The following is a 21,593-nucleotide window of genomic DNA, read 5'->3' as shown; positions in this document are numbered from 1 at the left end:
TCGTCTACCTAACCTACCTAACCTAACCTAACCTAGCTTTTTTTGGCTACCTAACCTAACCTTACCTATTAATATAGGTTAGGTTAGGTTAGGTAGGGTTGGTTAGGTTCGGTCATATATCTACATTAATTTTAACTCCAATAAAAAAAAATTGACCTCATACATAGAGAAAAGGGTTGCTTTATCATTTCATAAGAAAAAAATTATAGTAAATATATTAATTCAGGAAAACTTGGCTTATTAGGCAAATCGGGCCTTGAATAGTAGGCTGAGAAGTGAGTTCTGGCTACTAGGTACGACATATATATATATATATATATATATATATATATATATATATATATATATATATATATATATATATATATATATATATATGTATATATATATATATATATATATATATATATATATATATATATATATATATATATATATATATATACCCATCTCCTCCACACTCTCTCCACTTCCCTGCTTCCCTTCTTCACCTTTATCCCCCTCTCCCCCCAACATCCCCCACCTCCTCATCTCTCACCTCTCTACCATTCTCCCCCTGTGTCCCTTTCACCGCCTCTCCTTTCTCTCTCGACCCCTCTCTCCTAGAAGGAGAACCCACAAGTTAAAGCCCCGCTCCTGTGCCAGGTAAGTCCACTACGGGGTCACCATAGCCCGTGCTTCTTGGAACTTTTTGTTCCCAGTAGCGTATCTTAAATAACAACAACAACAAGAGAACCCAAGGGCTTTCAGTAGAGTTTGGATGTTAGTTTGTACATCAGTACCTTGTTATTTCTTCTTATATCCCTTAAAAAGTACTGAGGCAGTTCTGTTATAAGGGTACCTCCTCATTAGCCATATATCAACAATTTTCCCTTAACTTCAAAGTAGCAAGATGTTCTAAAATTAGTTTTCTGTTTGCTGTAAGAAAAGCAGTTTGGAGATCAATGAGTGCCGCCTCAAAGCTTGGTCCCGACCTGATAAAATATTCAGCAAAGCATGTTTGAGGGGCTTCTTCCAGGAAGGATACCCTACAGGTTAGGAGCAAGTTGGGGTCTAATTTGAAACATTAACCATATTAACCATTCGAGTATAATCCTCTCAAGAACTTTACAGAGGAGGTCAGAGAGATTGATCTGAATCTTTGAATAGATTTTGATTCCCCGCCTCAGGCTTTGACGAGACAGGGCTAGCAGAGGGCTATTTTGTAGCTCAGCTAGTCCTCTCATCACAATGTTATGCCAGCCTCTGCAAGAGACGTGTCCTTATCTTTAGTGAGTACAGTTTTCTATTTCAAAGGAAGTTATGTCCTAGTTATCATATGGGTCTATTTCACAACAGGCAGTGTCAGTGCAGATGTGCTCTGATGTACTCACCTATTTGTACTCACCTATTTGTGAGATCACATTAATTTTGTAAATGTGAGATCAATGTGATCATCAATTTTGTTAATGTTATGTGAGATTAATGTGAGATCACATTAATTTTGTTCAACATCTGGGATGAGGATACTGCGTGATTTATACCATTACAAAAACTTTGTCCCCAAAGTTGGCTATACAGCAATTCTTTTAGCTCTTTATCATTATCGTAAAGAGAGCGTCGTGCAAGGGTCACATTCAGACCCCCACGACGATTTTAGGCACTGCCCGCCCGCTACACAGCTAAATATTTTAAAAACAAACTTTAACAAAAAATCTTATGGAAATGTGCGCCATTATTCACTGATCTCGGGGAAATTAACAGGACATTCATACTATCCATAATCGGTCCATACTCTCTTGTAGTATACTCGTCAGACTCTGTGTCATATAACCTTAAGGTTTGTTGTCATATAACGTTAGGTTTTGTTGTCATATAATGTTAGGTTCTGTTGTCATATAACGTTAGGTTCTGTTGTCATATAACGTTAGGTTCTGTTGTCATATAACGTTAGGTTCTGTTGTCATATAACGTTAGGTTCTGTTGTCATATAACGTTAGGTTCTGTTGTCATATAACGTTAGGTTCTGTTGTCATATAACGTTAGGTTCTGTTGTCATATAACGTTAGGTTCTGTTGTCATATAACGTTAGGTTCTGTTGTCATGTAACCCACAGTTACTGTTGCCGTAATGTCCCTTTGCATTCGTAAGGGTAACCGAGAGACCAACAGACAAACATGATAGTGAAGACAGACAAAACAAAGATGAAGGATGAGAACTATCAGGAGAAAGCGCCAAGCCATTACGACTATATATATGTATATATATATATATATATATATATATATATATATATATATATATATATATATATATATATATATATATATATTTATATATATATATATATATATATTTATATATATATATATATATAGCACTTGGAAGGGGTCAGGATACGGGTTTGGGAAAGGAATGGGGTCCAACCACTTGGATGGTCGGGGATTGAACACCGACCTGCATGACGCGAGACCGTCGCTCTACCATCCATCCCAAGTGGTTGGGTCAAAGATGAAGGAGAAGTGAGTTAAAGGCAAAATGATAATAGCAGCATAAACAAGTATATTCTTAATATTTTAATTCGAGAGAGACAAAAAATCTAAGATTTTTTATACGGAAATGCATAAAAATGTACAATTTGTTTAAAGAATTAAATGGTGAAATTTTTACACTACTGCGTTCCTAAGTCTAACAAATCCCAAGCATTAAAATGTTTTATTAAAGTTAAGACGTATGAGAGCGCGACATACTTCAGTCTTAAGAGCTTTGCGTCAAAGTATTGTTGCTGGTGAGAATGTTTCCCTGACGATCGTAATGCGTCTTTTCATTAAACAACACAGCTAGAATGACACTTTTTTGTGTGTTTTTATTCCTTTACTGATTGCGGCACATAACGTATCACAGTAATGGCCCCATTCGTTTTCCCAACCACTTTGGACTGGATGTTTTAACACCGGTCTCGCTATATGCCGGGTCGGTGTTTGATTCCCGGACGTTCCAAGGGGGTTTGGCAGCGTTCCTTCACTCCATACTCTTATCTCAGCTCTTATCCTGTCCTCGTATCCCAGCTTCTATCCCGTCATGGTATCCCAGCTCGTATCCTGTCCTCGTATCCCAGCTCCTGTCATGTCCTCGTATCCCAGCTTCTATCCTGTTCTCGTATCCCAGCTCCTGTCCTGCCCTGTCCTAGTATCCCAGCTCGTATCATGTCCTCGTATCCCAGTTTCTATTCTGTTCTCGTATCCCAGCTCCTGTCCTTTCCTCTTATCCCAGCTCCTAGCCTGTCCTCAGCTCCCTTTCGTGTGCTGAATAGTTATATTGGCTTAGCTATTTCTCCTTATAATTATTTTGCTTTATTTGCATCAAAAATACCGAAACAAGCATTAAACAATATTATTCTCTTTACTGATACTGATATATTACTCACACAGCTGGTTTTTATTCACTGTGATATTAAATACTCAAACACATATATATACTCAAGCATACACATAAATACATACAACCACAGACAAACTAACACTCACATGCAGAAACAAATACCCACACACACAAATAGTCGTAAATAAGTAAAATGAACTAGGTGAGTAAGTTGTTGAAGCCAGTTCGATACCCAGTTTTTAAGGTAAATATGATAAGAAAATGTGTGAAAGTCTCTGCAGTGAAATACTGCAAGTACTGAACTGCTGGAGGATGAATCTCAACACAGTATGTACACACATACACACACACACACACACACACACACACACACACACACACACACACACACACACACACACACACACACACACACACACACACACACACACACACACACACACACACACACACACACACACACACACACACATACACACACACACACACATACACACACATACACACACACACACACATACACACACATACACACACACAGGTCTTCTTGAAGCCTCAGGACAGCTTGAGGCTTCAAGAAGACTTGGACAAGCTGCAGGAATGGTCGAACATATGGCTGTTAGAGTTTAACCCAAGCAAATGTAATGTAATGAAGATAGGGGTAGAAAGCAGGAGACCAGATACAAGGTATCATTTGGGAGATGAAATACTTCAAGAGTCAGAGAGAGAGAGAAAGACCTGGGGGGTTGATATCACGCCAGACCTGTCCCCTGAAGCTCATATCAAGAGGATAACATCAGCAGCATATGCCAGCTTGGCTAACATAAGAACGGCCTTTAGAAACTTGTGTAAGGAATCTTTCAGAACATTATATACCACATATGTCAGACCAATCCTGGAGTATGCGGCTCCAGCATGGAGTCCATATCTAGTCAAGCATAAGACTAAACTGGAAAAGGTTCAGAGGTTTGCCACCAGACTAGTACCCGAGCTGAGAGGTATGAGCTACGAGAAGAGACTACGGGAATTAAACCTCACTTCGTTGGAAGACAGAAAAGTTAGGGGGGACATGGTCATCACATTCAAGATTCTCAAGGGAATCGACAGGGTTGATAAAGACAGGCTATTTAACACAAGGGGAACACGCACTAGGGGACACAGGTGGAAACTGAGTGCCCAAATGAGCCACAGAGATATTAGAAAGAACTTTTTTAGTGTCAGAGTGGTTCACAAATGGAATGCATTAGGAAGTAATGTGGTGGAGGCTGACTCCATACACAGTTTCAAGTGTAGATATGATAGAGCCCGATAGGCTCAGGAACCTGTACACTTGTTGATTGCCGGTTGAGAGGCGGGACCAAAGAGCGCGAGCTCAACCCCCGAAAGCACAACTAGATGAGTACAATTAGGTGAGTACACACACACACACACACACACACACACACACACACACACACACACACACACACACACACACACACACACACACACAGCCCCACATATAAGAGAGGGAGTATTTAACCATGATCCATTAGAAGAGTTTGAGATTACCAGTGGGGAAGTAAGTAAGCTTGTACTAGAGTTGGATGTGACAAAGGCCATTGGCCCAGACGGAATCTCCCCTTGGATATTTAAGGAAGGAGCAGAAGCACTGTGCCTGCCACTCTCCATAGTGTATAACGAATCACTGGCAACAGGGGAACTGCCAAGAATTTGGAAAACGAATAATGTAGTCCCAATATACAAGAAGGGAGATAGACAGGAGGCACTGAACTACAGGCCAGTGTCCCTAACCTGCATATCATGCAAGCTGATGGAGAAGATTGTGCGAAAAAAGCTAGTGGAACATCTGGAGCGAAAGAACTTTGTAACACAGCTTCAACATGGGTTCAGGGATGGCAAATCATGTATCACAAGATTAATTGAATTCTACGACCAGGCAACAAGAATCAAGCAAGAAAGAGAGGGGTGGACAGACTGCATATTTTTGGATTGCCGGAAAGCCTTTGACACAGTACCACACAAGAGGCTAGTGAAAAAGCTGGAGATCCAGGCAGGAGTGAAAGGGAAGGCACTCCATTGGATAAGCAAGTAACTAAGCAACAGAAGACAGCGAGTCACTGTGAGGGATGTGGTCACAGACTGGTGGGACGTTACCAGTGGAGTCCCGCAGGGGTCAATCCTTGGACCTATACTGTTTCTGATATATGTAAACGATCTTCCAGAGGGTATAGAATCGTTCCTTTCACTGTTTGCTGATGATGCAAAAATTATGAGGAGGATTAAAACAGAGGATGATAGTAGGAGGCTACAAGATGACCTAGACAGACTGAATGAATGGTCCAACAAGAGACTGCTAAAGTTCAACCCGAGTAAATGCAAAGTAATGAAACTAGGCGGTGGAAACAGGAGGCCAGACACAGGACACAGAATTGGAGGTGAAGTACTTCATGAAACAGACAGAGAGAAAGATCTAGGAGTTGATATCACACCAAACCTGTCTCCTGAAGCCCACATAAAAAAATTACATCTGCAGCATACGCGAGGCTGGCTAACATCAGAGCAGCCTTCAGGAACCTGTGTAAGGAATCATTCAGGGCCCTGTATACCACATATGTAAGACCAGTCCTGGAATATGCGGCCCCAGCATTCAGCCCATACCTTGTTAAACACAAGACGAAACTTGAAAAAGTTCAGAGGTATGCCACTAGGCTAGTCCCAGAACTAAGAGGCATGAGTTACGAGGAAAGGCTGCCGAAAATTCATCTCACGACTCTGGAAGACAGAAGAGTAAGGGAAGACATGATCATTACCTACAAAAATCTCAGGGAATTGACAGGGTAGATAAGGATAAACTGTTAACACGGGTGGTACGCGAACAAGGGACACAGGTACTCAATGGAAACTGAGTACCAAAATGAGCCACAGGGACGTTTGCAAGAACTTTTTCAGGGTCAGAGTAGTTAACAGGTAAAATGCGTTAGGCAGTGATGTGGTGGAGGCTAACTCTATACACAATTTCAAATGTAGATATGATAAAGCCCAGTAGGCTCAGGACCCTGTACATCAGTTAATTAACTGTTGAGAGGCGGGACCAAAGAACCAGAGCTCAACCCCCGCAAGCATAAATAGGTGAGTACACACACACACATACACACACACAAAAAAAGGGGGGGTTCTGGTAGCTGAGTGGACAGCGCTACGGGACTCTTAATCCTGTGGCCCGGGTTCGATTCCCGGACTAGGCAGAGACAAATGGGCAGAGTTTCTTTTACCCTCATGCACCTGTTACCTAGCAGTAAATAGGTACCTGGGAGTTAGACAGCTGTTATGAGCTGCTTCCTGGGTGTGTGTGTGTGTGTGAAGATAAAGTGTGTTAGTTAGTAGTTAGTAACAGTTGATTGATTGTCAGTTGAGAGGCGGGCCTATAGAGCAGAGCTCAATTCTCGCAAGGACAACTAGGTGAATACAACTATGTGAAAACACATACATAAATTTATGTAAACAATAAATTGGTTAGAAAGGACGGGCCCAGGAGCTAATAGTGCGATTCTGAAGATACAGATAGTAAATACACACAAACAGGTATCAACCAAATTGACACATAGGAATTCATTAAACCAGCAACTTCACGAAGAAGGGGACACCTATTCAAGCTAAGGAAACAAAGGTGCAGAAAAAATATTAGAAAGTTTTCTTTTGCATACAAAGTGGTAGACGGTTAGAACACGCTAAGTGAGAAGGTGGTAGAGGCCAAAACCGTCAGTAGTTTCAAAGCGTTATACGACAAAGAGTACTGGGAAGACGGGACACCACGATCATAGCTCTCATCATGTAACTACTAGAAGGAAAAAATGTGAAGGAACCCCATGGTTTAATCAGGGATGAAAGCTGGCAAAGCCACTAAGTACAAAGACGTGGAGAAACTATAGGATTAACAGAATAATGCAGACCGGAGGAGGATACCAGAGAACCAGAAATAAATACCTCAAAGTGAGATGAGAAGCAGAGAGAGTATGAAAATGGCATTGCAACTAAAGAAAAGACCTGGTCGAAATTGCTTCACAGCCATTTCAGAAAATAAACAACATTAAAGGAACAGGTAGAGAATAGAGGCGGACAGGTTCACCGAGAACGACAAGGAGGTGTGTGAGGAGCACAACAAAGGATTCCAAAAAGAGAAAGGGACACAGGGAAAGCCAGATTTTCGATTATCTTGAAAGTCAGTCCAATATTTGAGGACCGTTAGGGGTACAATGCAATTTAGACTATAAGGCGCAGGTCTGTTTTGTGAAGGGTCCACGAAGTAGTCGTGTGTGTGTGTACTCACCTAGTTGGTGTGTGTGTGTGTGTGTGTGTGTGTGTGTGTGTGTGTGTGTGTGTGTGTGTGTGTGTGTGTGTGTGTGTGTGTGTGTGTGTGTGTGTGTGTGTGTGTGTGTGTGTGTGTGTGTGTGTGTGTGTGTGTAATCACCTAGTTGTGTTTGCGGAGGTTGAGATTTGGCTCCTTGGTCCCGCCTCTCAACCGTCAATCAACAGGTGTACAGATTCCTGAGCCTATTGGGCTCTATCATATTTACACTTGAAACTGTGTATGGAGTCAGCCTCCACCACATCACTTCCTAATGCATTCCATTTGTCAACCACACTTACACAAAAAAGGTTCTTTCTAATATCTCTGTGGCTCATTTGGGCACTCAGTTTCCACCTGTGTCCCCTTTGCGTGTTTCCCTTTGTTAAATAGACTGTCTTTATCTACCCTATCAATTCCCTTCAGAATCTTGAATGTGGTGATCATGTCCCCCCTAACTCTTCTGTCTTCCAGCGAAGTGAGGTTTAATTCCCTTAGTCTCTCCTCGTAGCTCATACCTCTCAGCTCGGGTACTAGTCTGGTGGCAAACCTTTGAACCTTTTCCAGTTTAGTCTTATCCTTGACTAGATATGGACTCCATGCTGGGGCTGCATACTCCAGGATTGGCCTGACATATGTGGTATACAAAGTTCTGAATGATTCTTTAAACAAGTTTCTGAATGCCGTTCGTATGTTGGCCAGCCTGGCATATACCGCTGATTTTATCCACTTCATATGTGCTGCAGGAGACAGGTCTGGCGTTATATCAACCCCCAAGTCTTTTTCCTTCTCTGACTCCTGAAGAATTTCCTCTCCCAGATGATACCTTGTATCTGGCCTCCTGCTCCCTACACCTATCTTCATTACATTACATTTGGTTGGGTTAAACTCTAACAACCATTTGTTCGACCATTCCTTCAGCTTGTCTAGGTCTTCTTGAAGCCTCAAACAGTCCTCTTCTGTTTTAATCCTTCTCATAATTTTAGCATCGTCCGCAAACATTGAGAAAAATGAATCGATACCCTCCGGGAGATCATTTACATATATCAGAAACAAGATAGGACCGAGTACAGAGCCTTGTGGGACTCCACTTGTGACTTCACGCCAATCGGAGGTCTCACCCCTCACCATAACTCTAACTGTGTGTGTGTGTGTGTGTGTGTGTACTCACCTAATTGTACTCACCTAATTGTGCTTGCGTGGGTTGAGCTCTGGCTCTTTGGCCCCGCCTCTCAACTGTCAATCAACAGGTGTACAGATTCCTGAGCCTACTGGGCTCTATCATATCTACATTTGAAACTGTGTATGGAGTCAGCCTCCACCACATCACTTCCTAGTGCATTCCATTTACTAACTACTCTGACACTGAAAAAGTTCTTTCTAACGTTTCTGTGGCTCATTTGGGTACTCAGCTTCCACCTGTGTCCCCTTGTTCGCGCCCCACCAGTGTTGAATAGTTCATCCTTGTTTACCCGGTCGATTCCCCTGAGGATTTTGTAGGTTGTGATCATGTCCCCCCTTACTCTTCTGTCTTCCAGTGTCGTAAGGTGCATTTCCCGCATCCTTTCCTCATAACTCATGCCTCTTAGTTCTGGGACTAGTCTAGTAGCATACCTTTGGACTTTTTCCAGCTTCCTCTTGTGCTTGACAAGGTTCGGGCTCCATGCTGGGGCCGCATACTCCAGGATTGGTCTTACATATGTGGTGTACAAGATTCTGAATGATTCCTTACACAGGTTCCTGAACGCCGTTTTGATGTTAGCCAGCCTCACATATGCCGCAGACGTTATTCTCTTTATGTGGGCTTCAGGAGACAGGTTTGGTGTGATATCAACTCCTAGATCTTTCTCTCTGTCTGTTTCATTAAGTACTTCATCTCCTATTCTGTATCCTGTGCCTGGCCTCCTGTTTCCACTTCCTAGTTTCATTACTTTGCATTTACTCGGGTTGAACTTCAACAGCCATTTGTTGGACCATTCACTCAGTCTATCCAGGTCATCTTGTAGCCTCCTACTATCATCCTCTGTTTCAATCCTCCTCATAATTTTTGCATCGTCGGCAAACATTGAGAGGAACGAATCTATACCCTCTGGGAGATCATTTACATATACCAGAAACAGTATAGGTCCAAGGACTGACCCCTGCGGGACTCCACTTGTGACGTCTCGCCAATCTGAGACCTCACCCCTCACACAGACTCGTTGTCTCCTGTTGCTTAGGTACTCCTCTATCCACCGGAGTACCTTCCCTCTCACTCCAGCCTGCATCTCCAACTTTCGCACTAGCCTCTTGTGTGGCACTGTATCAAAGGCTTTCTGACAATCCAAAAATATGCCTGGTCGTAGAATTCAAGTAACCCTGTGAGGCAGGACCTGCCATCCCTGAACCCATGTTGATGCTGTGTTACAAAGTTCCTTCGCTCCAGATGCTCCACTAGTTTTTTTCGCACAATCTTCTTCATCAGCTTGCATGGTATGCAGGTTAGAGACACTGGCCTGTAGTTCAGTGCCTCCTGTCTATCCCCTTTCTTGTATATCGGGACTACGTTAGCTGCTTTCCAAATATTTGGCAGTTCCCCTGTTGCCAGTGATTTGTTATACACTATGGAGAGTGGTAGGCACAGTTCTCTTGCTCCTTCCTTTAGAACCCAAGGGGAGATTCCATCTGGGCCTATAGCCTTCGTCACGTCCAACTCTAGTAAACACTTCCTTACTTCCCCACTGGTAATCTCAAATTCTTCCAGTGGTTCCTGGTTAGCTATTCCCTCACTTACCTCTGGAATTTCTCCTTGCTTTAAGGTGAAGACCTCCTGGAATTTCTTATTCAATTCCTCACACACTTCCTTGTCATTTGTAGCGAATCCTTCCGCCCCTATCCTTAATCTCATAACCTGTTCCTTTACTGTTGTTGCTCTCCTAATGTGGCTATGCAACAATTTAGGCTGAGTCTTTGCCTTGCTTGTGTGTGTACTCACCTAATTGTACTCACCTAATTGTGCTTGCGGGGGTTGAGCTTTGGCTCTTTGGTCCCGCCTCTCAACTGTCAATCAACTGGTGTACAGATTCCTGAGCCTACTGGGCTCTATCATACCTACATTTGAAACTGTGTATGGAGTCAGCCTCCACCACATCACTTCCTAGTGCATTCCATTTATTAACTACTCTGACACTGAAAAAATTCTTTCTAACGTCTCTGTGGCTCATCTGGGTACTAAGTTTCCACCTGTGTCCCCTTGTTCGTGTCCCACCCGTGCTGAAGAGTTTGTCTTTGTCCACCCTGTCAATTCCCCTGAGAATTTTGTAGGTGGTTATCATGTCTCCCCTTACTCTTCTGTTTTCCAGGGATGTGAGGTTCAGCTCCTTTAGCCTTTCCTCGTAGCTCAATCCTCTCAGTTCCGGGACGAGCCTGGTGGCATACCGCTGAATCTTCTCTAACTTTGTCTTGTGTTTAACTAGGTATGGACTCCAGGCTGGAGCTGCATACTCCAGGATTGGTCTTACATAAGTGGTATACAGGGTTCTGAAAGATTCCTTGTGTGTGTGTGTGTGTGTGTGTGTGTGTGTGTGTGTGTGTGTGTGTGTGTGTGTGTGTGTGTGTGTGTGTGTGTGTGTGTGTGTGTGTGTGTGTGTGTGTGTGTGTGTGTGTGTGTGTGTGTGTGTGTGTGTGTAGTCACCTAATTGTACTCACCTAATTGTGCTTGCGGGGGTTGAGCTTTGGCTCTTTGGTCCCGCCTCTCAACTGTCAATCAACTGGTGTACCAACTGTGTGTGTGTGTGTGTGTGTGTGTGTGTGTGTGTGTGTGTGTGTGTGTGTGTGTGTGTGTGTGTGTGTGTGTGTGTGTGTGTGTGTGTGTGTGTGTGTGTGTGTGAGTGTGTGTGTGTGTGCCCAGAGACATGTTTCATCGAGGAGGACGGCCAAGGGAACGATGTGACGTTTTCAAAGTGCCCAAGTACATATTTTCTTCACAATAGCTGACCATCTTTAATTGACAATAGACATCCATGAAAGGAAATATCTTCGTTAAGATTAGACAGGCACGTACGTTCACTCAAGCAGTAACTGGTCTCACTGTGTTTGAAGAAAGCAGTTATATTTAAAATGGAGTCAATCTGGGAAAACTATATCTGTGTCACGGGATACTGAAAGTCATTGTGCTTAAAAAAATTATATATCTTGAAACATTATATTAAATCCCACCGTCAGGTTCTTTCCATTAAGTTCATACTGGATTGTTACGATACTCGGGTTATTCAATTACTTTTTTCACAAGAACACTAGTCTGTGTGACAGCTAAAGCTTCTCTGCTTCTCTGGCGCAGTTGAGAAATCTCTTTGACAGTAGGGAAGGGACATTGTTTACACATACCTATGGAATAAAAGTTCAGAGTGAGAATTTGATATGAATACCGTGGCAATTTGCTCCATTTTTGGCGTTTTGACGACGACTCTGTTTTTCAAAGTACTGAATATATATATTTTTTGGCAGGGACAAGTTAAACAGTTAATGGTTAGCAACTCCCAATATATTAAATATCTATGCATAAAAAAGGTTAGTGCTTTTACTGCCATGAACCCTTGCCACAATTTAAATAGAAAACAACGCCTGGTCGATAAGCCTGATATGCAGCTTATGTCGAAAGTACGATAAAAATTTATAAATCAAAAACTGGCGCGCGCTGCAGGAGACAGCCTTCAGCGTCTTAAGTAAAGATACGGAATAAATATCGTCATGGATAAGGTAGTTATAGTGAAGAGGATGAAAGTGTAGGAGAAATTAAAAAGGCCATGCAAACAAAGTAGTTTATTAAACATATGGACAAAGTACATATATAGATAAGACTAACTTGCAATTAAATTATCAGTATTTTAATATACTACATCATTGGCTAATTTGACAAAATGTTAAGCTCACAGTCACAGACTTACAAATTTCACACATAATCCAACTCCCATGCATTTTAATAACATTAAAATATAAATAAATAGATGGGCTACCCTGCAGTACCCGGGTCTCTCTTTGCCTCCCTCATATTTGCTCTGTCTCTCACCTGTTCCGTCTATATCTCTCTCTCTCCGGTTCTCTCTGACTCCCTCCCATTCTCCCTTCATAACTCTCTCACGTTCTCTCTACCTCCATCTCGTTTTCTCTCTCTCTCCATCCCTCCAAGATGCATCCCGTTCTCTCTCTCAGAGAGCAAAAGATGAATGAGTTAATTTAATTTAACTTTATTGACGTTATCTCAAGGTTATCGACATTGATTAGGATATCTATATGGATTTATCAAACCCTAATTTCATACTTCATAGGAGTCATTGGGATTTGGAATATGAGCCGATACTTCTTTAAGAGGGGCATGGGAGTCGACCCCAACCACCCTGTGACACTCGACAAACATTCACAAATGTTTGTGCAAAGTTCGGGGAGGCGAGCCCCATGTGTCAGGACCCATCTTCGAACAAACAAACAGACTCTCTTACACAGATTATCAGTTCATCATGTGCCAAGGTCCTATCCCTCACATCGTCCCAGTTAATCCTGAAAGACTTCAATTATTTTTCAGAGACTAATAGGCTTCAATATTAGCTTTGGAGGCTCACAAACTAGCTTCTTCCGTCACTCTGTTAATTTACAATAGTGTCTGAGGTATAATAACGACTCGACTCTGCAAGGGGGATTACCACCCTTTGCTAATTTATCATATCTCCTGAACTTGTTTATAGTATATGATTCGGATTTCTTAGTATAATTTATATACGCCAAGAGGGCGTACCAGCTGGAAGGTCCCGGGTTCGATTCCTGCAGCAGGAAAGATGTGTTTGGAAACGTTAACTTTCCTCTGAAGCCCCTGAAGCGTTCACCAGGAAGTGCATAAGAAACTGGAAATTAGACAACAGTTGTGGTTTTGCATCTCAGTTGGTCCATCGGGGCTCGTTTCTGCTGGTGCAGTAAATAGGTACTTAACATTTACTGCACTAGGTCTAGGTTCACTAAGCAGTAAATAGGTTCACTAAGCAGAAAATAGCTACTTACGAGATGGGCAAGTATTGTGGATTGCTTCTTGGGGAATGGCCATCAGTAGGGAGTCTAGGGAGACCTGGATAAATCTAACCGGTTTTGTGTCCAGACTGTGAGGCACCATAAGGTTTCTCATAGAGAGAAGGAGAGAGAGAGAGAGAGAGAGAGAGAGAGAGAGAGAGAGAGAGAGAGAGAGAGAGAGAGAGAGAGAGAGAGAGAGAGAGAGAGAGTGAGAGAGAGAGAGAGAGAGAGTGAGAGAGAGAGAGAGAGAGAGAGAGAGAGAGAGAGAGAGAGAGAGAGAGAGAGAGAGAGAGAGAGAGAGAGAGAGAGAGAGAGAGAGAGAGAGAGAGAGAGAGAGAGAGAGAGAGAGAGAGAGAGAGAGAGAGAGAGAGAGAGAGAGAGAGAGAGAGAGAGAGAGAGAGAGAGAGAGAGAGAGAGAGAGAGAGAGAGAGAGAGAGAGAGAGAGAGAGAGAGAGAGAGAGAGAGAGAGAGGAGAGAGAGAGAGAGAGAGAGAGAGAGAGAGAGAGAGAGAGAGAGAGAGAGAGAGAGAGAGAGAGAGAGAGAGAGAGAGAGAGAGAGAGAGAGAGAGAGAGAGAGAGAGAGAGAGAGAGAGAGAGAGAGAGAGAGAGAGAGAGAGAGAGAGAGAGAGAGAGAGAGAGAGAGAGAGAGAGAGAGAGAGAGAGAGAGAGAGAGAGAGAGAGAGAGAGAGAGAGAGAGAGAGAGAGAGAGAGAGAGAGAGAGAGAGAGAGAGAGAGAGAGAGAGAGAGAGAGAGAGAGAGAGAGAGAGAGAGAGAGAGAGAGAGAGAGAGAGAGAGAGAGAGAGAGAGAGAGAGAGAGAGAAAATAAAAAAAATTGTCAGGGAGGATTTTCCTGACCTTTACTGATTTCCTTTCTCGACTACGAATTGTGTTTCCTTTTGATGTTAATTCTCCCCTTTGTTTGACATTTTTTTGTAATATCATTCAGGTGACTGTCAGGGATTTATATTTAACTCACCTAAGTGTGCATTTAACGATTGGGCTTTAGCTATTGGTCCCGCTTCTTTGCATTCAATCCACTAGTGCACCGGTTTCGGAGCACTTTTGGGTTCTGTCATAACTACATTTGAAACCTTGTATGCAGTCTACCACATAAAGATGGGAGTTGGGTATCCATGCAACCCGTCCTCCTAATAGAACGTCGTTTTTTGACTTATAGTCTACCTAAGACCATAAACTGTCGTACTAGAAAATGGTAGCGACTCGCGAAATTGACATATTGTCCCGTTTTCTGTTTTGGGTGCTCTGGTAGGTTAGGAAAAGGCGGTTTATTTGACGTTGGGAAACCTTAGGAGGACAGGCTGTATGTACATTTGTATTTATGTTTGTGCATGTACTCAGTTGTCTTTATAAGGGGGAGCAATATCTCCTGGATCCGCCTCTCTATCTCCAGCTCAGTTAATGCCATGACTTCCATTCCTTCAGTTTCTCGCCGTATTTCCTCTTGAAGTTGCTGAAGGCATTTGCCTCGACGATCGCCTCTTTAAAGCCGTTGCATTTACGTGTGACTTTTACGCTGAAGAGATTTCTTTCGCCTCTTTCCGGGTCATCTGTGTCGCCAGCGTCCACCACCGCCTTTTTCTCCTACCATTTCGTATTTTAAACATTGCCTTTTCCTTTCACCATTTCAGTTACTGCTAATATCATGTGCGGTGTCGTTTGTGTGTGTCTGTTTTCACCTATTTGTGCTTGCAGGATAGACTTTAGCTCTTGGACCATCCTTCCTAGACGCTGCTTGTCAAATGCACTAACTCCTTCCTTACGCACCTGTCATATCTACTTTTAATATTATGATTGGAGGTCGCTTCTACAACCCGTTCATTTAATGAATTAAGTTTTCCCAATATTATTCTAGGAGTAACCTTTCTCATATTACTATGACTCATCTGAATCTTAAGCATCCATCCTTGACCCTTTGTCCAGTTGGTATTCATTTTGAACATCTTCTTTTCCACTCTGTCAATCCCCTTCTGTATTTTATATCTCACTACCAGTTCTCCTCTTTTTCTTCTTTTCATTGCATTGTCTGGTCTAGTTCATTCAATCATTCATCATAATCTATCCCCCCTCGCAATTGTGGCATAAAAGTCGTTGCAAATCTCTAAGTTTTTTCTAGTTTTCCTAAGTGTTTTTTGGAGATTTTGACTCCACGATGTGGCAATATACTTTAAAATTGGTCTGGCGTAGGTAGAGTACAGTGAAATGTCTCCTTCTTTGGGTTCCTTAATAATATTCTTACTTTTGTTTTTAATGTTGAATACGCTGCTGATGTCATCATATTTATGTGTGTCTCTGGAGGTAGGATTGGTGATATATACACTACTAGCTATACACTCATATCTACTAGCCATATTTATAAGACACACGCATACATCCACACAATGAAGCCCGTAACAGCTGTCTAACTCCTAGGTAACCATTTATTGCTAGATGAACAGAGACATCAGGTGAAAGAAACAGCCCATTTTTTTTCCTGCCTTCACCAGGATTCGAACCCGAGTCCCCTAGGAAAACAACCCGCGAAAGCTGTCCGCTCGGCCGGTCGGACCTACGCCTGTGTATTCACCTAGTTGTGATTGCGGGGGTTGAGATTTGCTCTTTCGGCCCGCCTCTCAACTGTCAATCAACTGTTATTAACTACTAAGTATTTTTATCCAGTCACACACCCATCCCAGGAAGCAGCCCGTAACAGCTGTCTAACTCCCAGGTATCTATTTACTGCTAGGTAACAGGCGCATCAGGTTGAAAGAAACTCTACCCATTTCCCTCTGCCGGTGCCGGAAATAGAACCCGGGCTACAGGATTACGAGTCCCGTTCGCTTCCTACTCAGCTAGCAGCGCCCCCTCATATACAGCTTGTGTGTGTGTGTGTGTGTGTGTGTGTGTGTGTGTGTGTGTGTGTGTGTGTGTGTGTGTGTGTGTGTGTGTGTGTGTGTGTGTGTATGTGTGTGTGTGTACTCACCTAATTGAACTCACCTAATTGAACTCACCTAGTTGTGCTTTCGGGGGTTGAGCTCTGGCTCTTTCGTCCCGCCTCTCAACTGTCAATAAACTGGTGTACAGGTTCCTGAGCCTACTGGGCTCTATCATATCTACATTTGAAACTGTGCATGGAGTCAGCCACCACCACATCACTGCCTAATGCATTCCACCTGTTAATTACTCTGACACTGAAAAAGTTCTTTCTACGTCTCTGTGGCTCATTTGGGTACACAATTTTCGCCAGTGTCCCCTTGTTCGAGTACCCCCCTTGTTAAACAATTTATCGTTATTTACCCTGTCGATTCATCTTAGAATTTTGTGGGTAGTGATCATGTCTCCCAGAGCTCTCCTATCTTCCAGCGACGTTAGATGCATTTCATGCGGCCTTTCTTCGTACCTCATGCCTCTTAGTTCTGGGCCTAGCCTTTGTAGCATACCTCTGAACGTTTTTTCAGCTTATTGCTGTGCTTGACAAGTTTCGGGCTCCGTGCTAGGGCCGCATTCTCCAGGATTGGTCTTACATATGTGGTATACAGGCTTCTGAATGATTCCTTACACGGGTTCCTGAAAACAGTTCTGATGATAGCCAGCCTCGGATACGCTGCAGATGCTATTCTTTTTATGTGGGGAGTCAGGTTTGGCGTGATATAAACTCCTAGATCTTTACACACAGAAATCACAATAGCGTGATGCATCAATGAACAAATCTATAGGGCCGTGACGAGGATTCGAACTTACGTCCGAGGTTCTTGGATCTCGGACGTAGGTTCGAATCCTGGTCATGGTCCTTGTGGATGTGTCCTAGATCTTTCTCTCTGTCCGTTTCATGAAGGACTTCATCTCTCATTCGATATCCTGTTTCTGGCCTCCTTTTTCCACTGCCTAGTTTCATTACCTTTTATTTACTCGGGTTGAACTGAATAGCAATTTGTTGGACCATTCATTCAGTTCGTCTAAATCATTTTGTAGCCTCATACTATCTTCCTCTTGCTTAATCCCCTTCAGAATATTTGCAGCATCAGCAAACATTGAGAGGAACGAGTCTATTCTCTTTGGGATATATCATTATCATTTCATTATCATATATCAGTATATCATTTACATGTATCAGAAATAGTATAGGCCCAAGGACTGATTCCTGTGGGACATCACTGGTGACACTTCGCCAATCTGAGACCTCACCCCTCACAGTGAATCGCTGTCTTCTGTTGCTTAGGTACTACCTTATCCAATGGAGTACCTTCCCTTTCACTCCTGCCTGCATCTCCAGCTTGTGCACTCGTCTCTTGTGTCGTATTGTATCAAAGAGTTTCTGGCAATCCAAAAATACGCAATCTGCCCATCCTTCTCTTTCTTGCCAGACTGTTGTTGCCTGGTCATAGAATTAAATTAATCCTGTGAGGCATGACTTGCCATCCCAGAACCTATGCTGATGTTGTGCTACGAAGTTCTTTCACTCAAGATGTTCCACTAGCTTTTCGTATAATCGCTTCCATCACCTTGCATGTATGCAAGTTAAGGAAACTGGCCTGTAGTTTAGTACTTCCTGTTTATTCCCCTTTTTGTATATCAGGACTCCATTAGCAGTCTTCTTCCAAGTTTTTGGCAGCTCCCCTGTTACCAGTGATTTTTTGTATGCTACGGAGAGCCAGGCACAGTGCTTCTGCTTCTTCCTTTAGTATCTATGGTGATATTCCATCCGGGCCTATAGCTTTTGTCAAAACCAACTCTAGCAAAAGCTTTCTCTCCTCCCTACTGGTAATCCCAAAACTCCTCTTAGAAAACCTCCTGCTTTTCTATTCCACCTCACTTATCTTTGGAACTTCTCTTAGCTCTAATGTGAAGAAGCGAGTGTGTGTGTGTGTGTGTGTGTGTGTGTGTGTGTGTGTGTGTGTGTGTGTGTGTGTGTGTGTGTGTGTGTGTGTGTGTGTGTGTGTGTTGTGTGTGTGTGTGTGTGTGTGTGTGTGTGTGTGTGTGTGTGTGTGTGTGTGTGTGTACCTTGTGTGTGTGTATGTGTGTGTGTGTGTATTCACCTAGTTGTGTTGGCGGGGGTTGAGCTTTACTCTTTCGGCCCGCCTCTCAACGGTCAATCAGCTGTTTACTAACTACATTTTTTTCTCCCCCACACCACACACACACACACACACCAGGAAGCAGCCCGTGACAGCTGACAAACTCCTAGGTACCTATTTACTGCTAGGTAACAGGGGCATTCAGGATGAAAGAAACTTTGCCCATATGTTTCTGCCTGGTGCGGGAATCGAGCCCGCGCCACAGAATTACGAGTCCTGCGCGCTATCCACCAGGCTACCAGGCCCTCGTGGCCTGGTAGCACAGGCCACGGGTGCCTGTGCTACCAGTTAACTCACACAGGCAGGCTACCAGGCTACCAGTTAACTCACACACACACACACAATGTGTGTGTGTGTGTGTGTGTGTGTGTGTGTGTGTGTGTGTGTGTGTGTGTGTGTGTGTGTGTGTGTGTGTGTGTGTGTGTGTGTGTGTGTGTGTGTGTGTGTGTGTGTGTGTGTGTGTGTGTGTGTGTGTGTGTGTGTGTGTCAGATCAGGTGTGAATTAGGGCAGCAGTTGGGTAGGAATAACGGCAGGAGAACAGAGACGCAAAATGGGAATCAGAGGAGAGTGCATTAGACTGATGAGGTTGAAGAAGAGAAAGGCGGGAGGAGAGAAAATGGACAACCGGGTCAATAGAAGAGAGAAAAGATTACGATGGGAAGACACTGAGGGAATTAATGGTGCAGAGAATCACTAGAGGAGGAGCGATGCTCTCCTCTCCGCAGCCTTCGTGAAGATGTCACTCACCATTCGTCATGACACCACACTCACCATACTTCATGACACCACACTCACCATACTTCATGACACCACACTCACCATACTTCATGACACCACACTCACCATACTTCATGGCACCACACTCACCATACTTCATGACACCACACTCACCATACTTCATGACACCACACTCACCATACTTCATAGCACTACACTCACCATACTTCATGACACCACACTCACCATACTTCATGACACCACACTCACCAAACTTCATGACACCACAATCTCTATACTTCATGACACCACACTCACCATACTTCATGACACCACACTCACCATACTTCATGACACCACACTCACCATACCTCATAGCACTACACTCACCATACTTCATGACACCACACTCACCATACTTCATGACACCACACTCACCTTACCTCGTGACACCACACCCACCATACTTCATGACACCACACTCACCATACCTCGTGACACCACACCCACCATACTTCATGACACCACACTCACCATACTTCATGGCACCACACTCACCATACTTCATGACACCACACTCACGTCCATACCTCGTGACACCACACCCACCATACTTCATGACACCACACTCACCATACCTCGTGACACCACACCCACCATACTTCATGACACCACACTCACCATACTTCATGACACCACACTCACCATACCTCATAGCACTACACTCACCATACTTCATGACACCACACTCACCATACTTCCTGACACCACACTCACCATACTTCATGACACCACAATCTCTATACTTCATGACACCACACTCACCATACTTCATGACACCACACTCACCATACTTCATGACACCACACTCACCATACCTCATAGCACTACACTCACCATACTTCATAACACCACACTCACCATACTTCATGACACCACAATCTCTATACTTCCTGACACCACACTCACCATACTTCATGACACCACAATCTCTATACTTCATGACACCACACTCACCATACTTCATGACACCACACTCACCATACTTCATGACACCACACTCACCATACTTCGTGACACCACACCCACCATACCTCATAGCACTACACTCACCATACCAGTAACAAAACCATTCTGACTTCCATTTCGTTTTCAATAAAACTTGGTGAGCATCTCCCACCAAGGATGATTAATGTACACTAAAAATCACTGTAAATCACGACACGAGGTATTCTAGACACGCTAAAGTATCAAAATTGTTAATCAATAATGCAAATCCAACTTTTTTAACTATTGTAATGAAAGTGACATGACACTTAAGCCTAGCCTTCAGAAGCTGACATATATAAATACCAAGTTTTCTAATCAAATGGGATATTTGACTTCCAGTATAATAACTTTTAACAGATTTTCACTATTCTCTCAAAATGCATCTTAATACATTTTAAAAATGTCTCAGGTAGCATATTAAGTTAAATATTACAACGAGGGGGTTCATGCATGTAGATTAATGCAATCATTATCATTAAGGATTAGCGTCTATTTCCAATTAAAAACGGCTAATTTTGATTGAAAATTTTCTTAAGAGCCGAATGATCATTAATATCACCGAAAAGATCATTAATTTAGTTCAGTTAGTTGAGTATGATCAAAATGAAAAGTGTTTTCATTTATCAATATTAGAAATATTCAATTCATTATAACTCTAAAGAATATCGTTCTGCTGACTCTATCTACACTGTTATTTATATTCTAAATATAAACGCAGAAACGCTGAACGTACTAGTGGCTTTACTAGAGTGTAATTACTATGCTATATATCCTCACAATCCCAATGTACCTTCCTGTATATATATAAATAAATAAATACATATTGTGCCTTAATTATTTCCGAGCAATTAATTCCTTGCATAAGTGTATTACATCTAGAGGAACGTCTAGTTTTTTATGATGTAAAAACCATTATTCACTTGTACATAAGTGGACTTGTACTTATGTCCACTTTGCTTTCCTCGTTGTTTAAAAACAACGAGTTGTTTGAAAAAACTTATTCCCCAATA

At 42.8% G+C, this 21,593-nt stretch overlaps 1 protein-coding gene across 1 annotated transcript in view; it reads left to right on the top strand.

Annotated features, from left to right (window-relative positions):
- Nucleotides 1-20,671, top strand: part of LOC138367479 (uncharacterized) — a 34,721-nt gene extending 14,050 nt beyond the window's left edge. Inside the window, exon 2 of the mRNA XM_069329146.1 lies at nt 19,744-20,671. Within this exon, the coding sequence (XP_069185247.1) occupies nt 19,744-20,671 (928 nt within the window). The remainder of the gene's footprint in view (nt 1-19,743) is intronic.
- Nucleotides 20,672-21,593: the final 922 nt, after the last annotated feature.

This window comes from Procambarus clarkii, chromosome 22 (assembly GCF_040958095.1).
Source record: "Procambarus clarkii isolate CNS0578487 chromosome 22, FALCON_Pclarkii_2.0, whole genome shotgun sequence".
Taxonomy (NCBI): Eukaryota; Metazoa; Arthropoda; class Malacostraca; order Decapoda; family Cambaridae; genus Procambarus; species Procambarus clarkii.
This window is presented reverse-complemented; position numbering and strand designations above follow the sequence as displayed.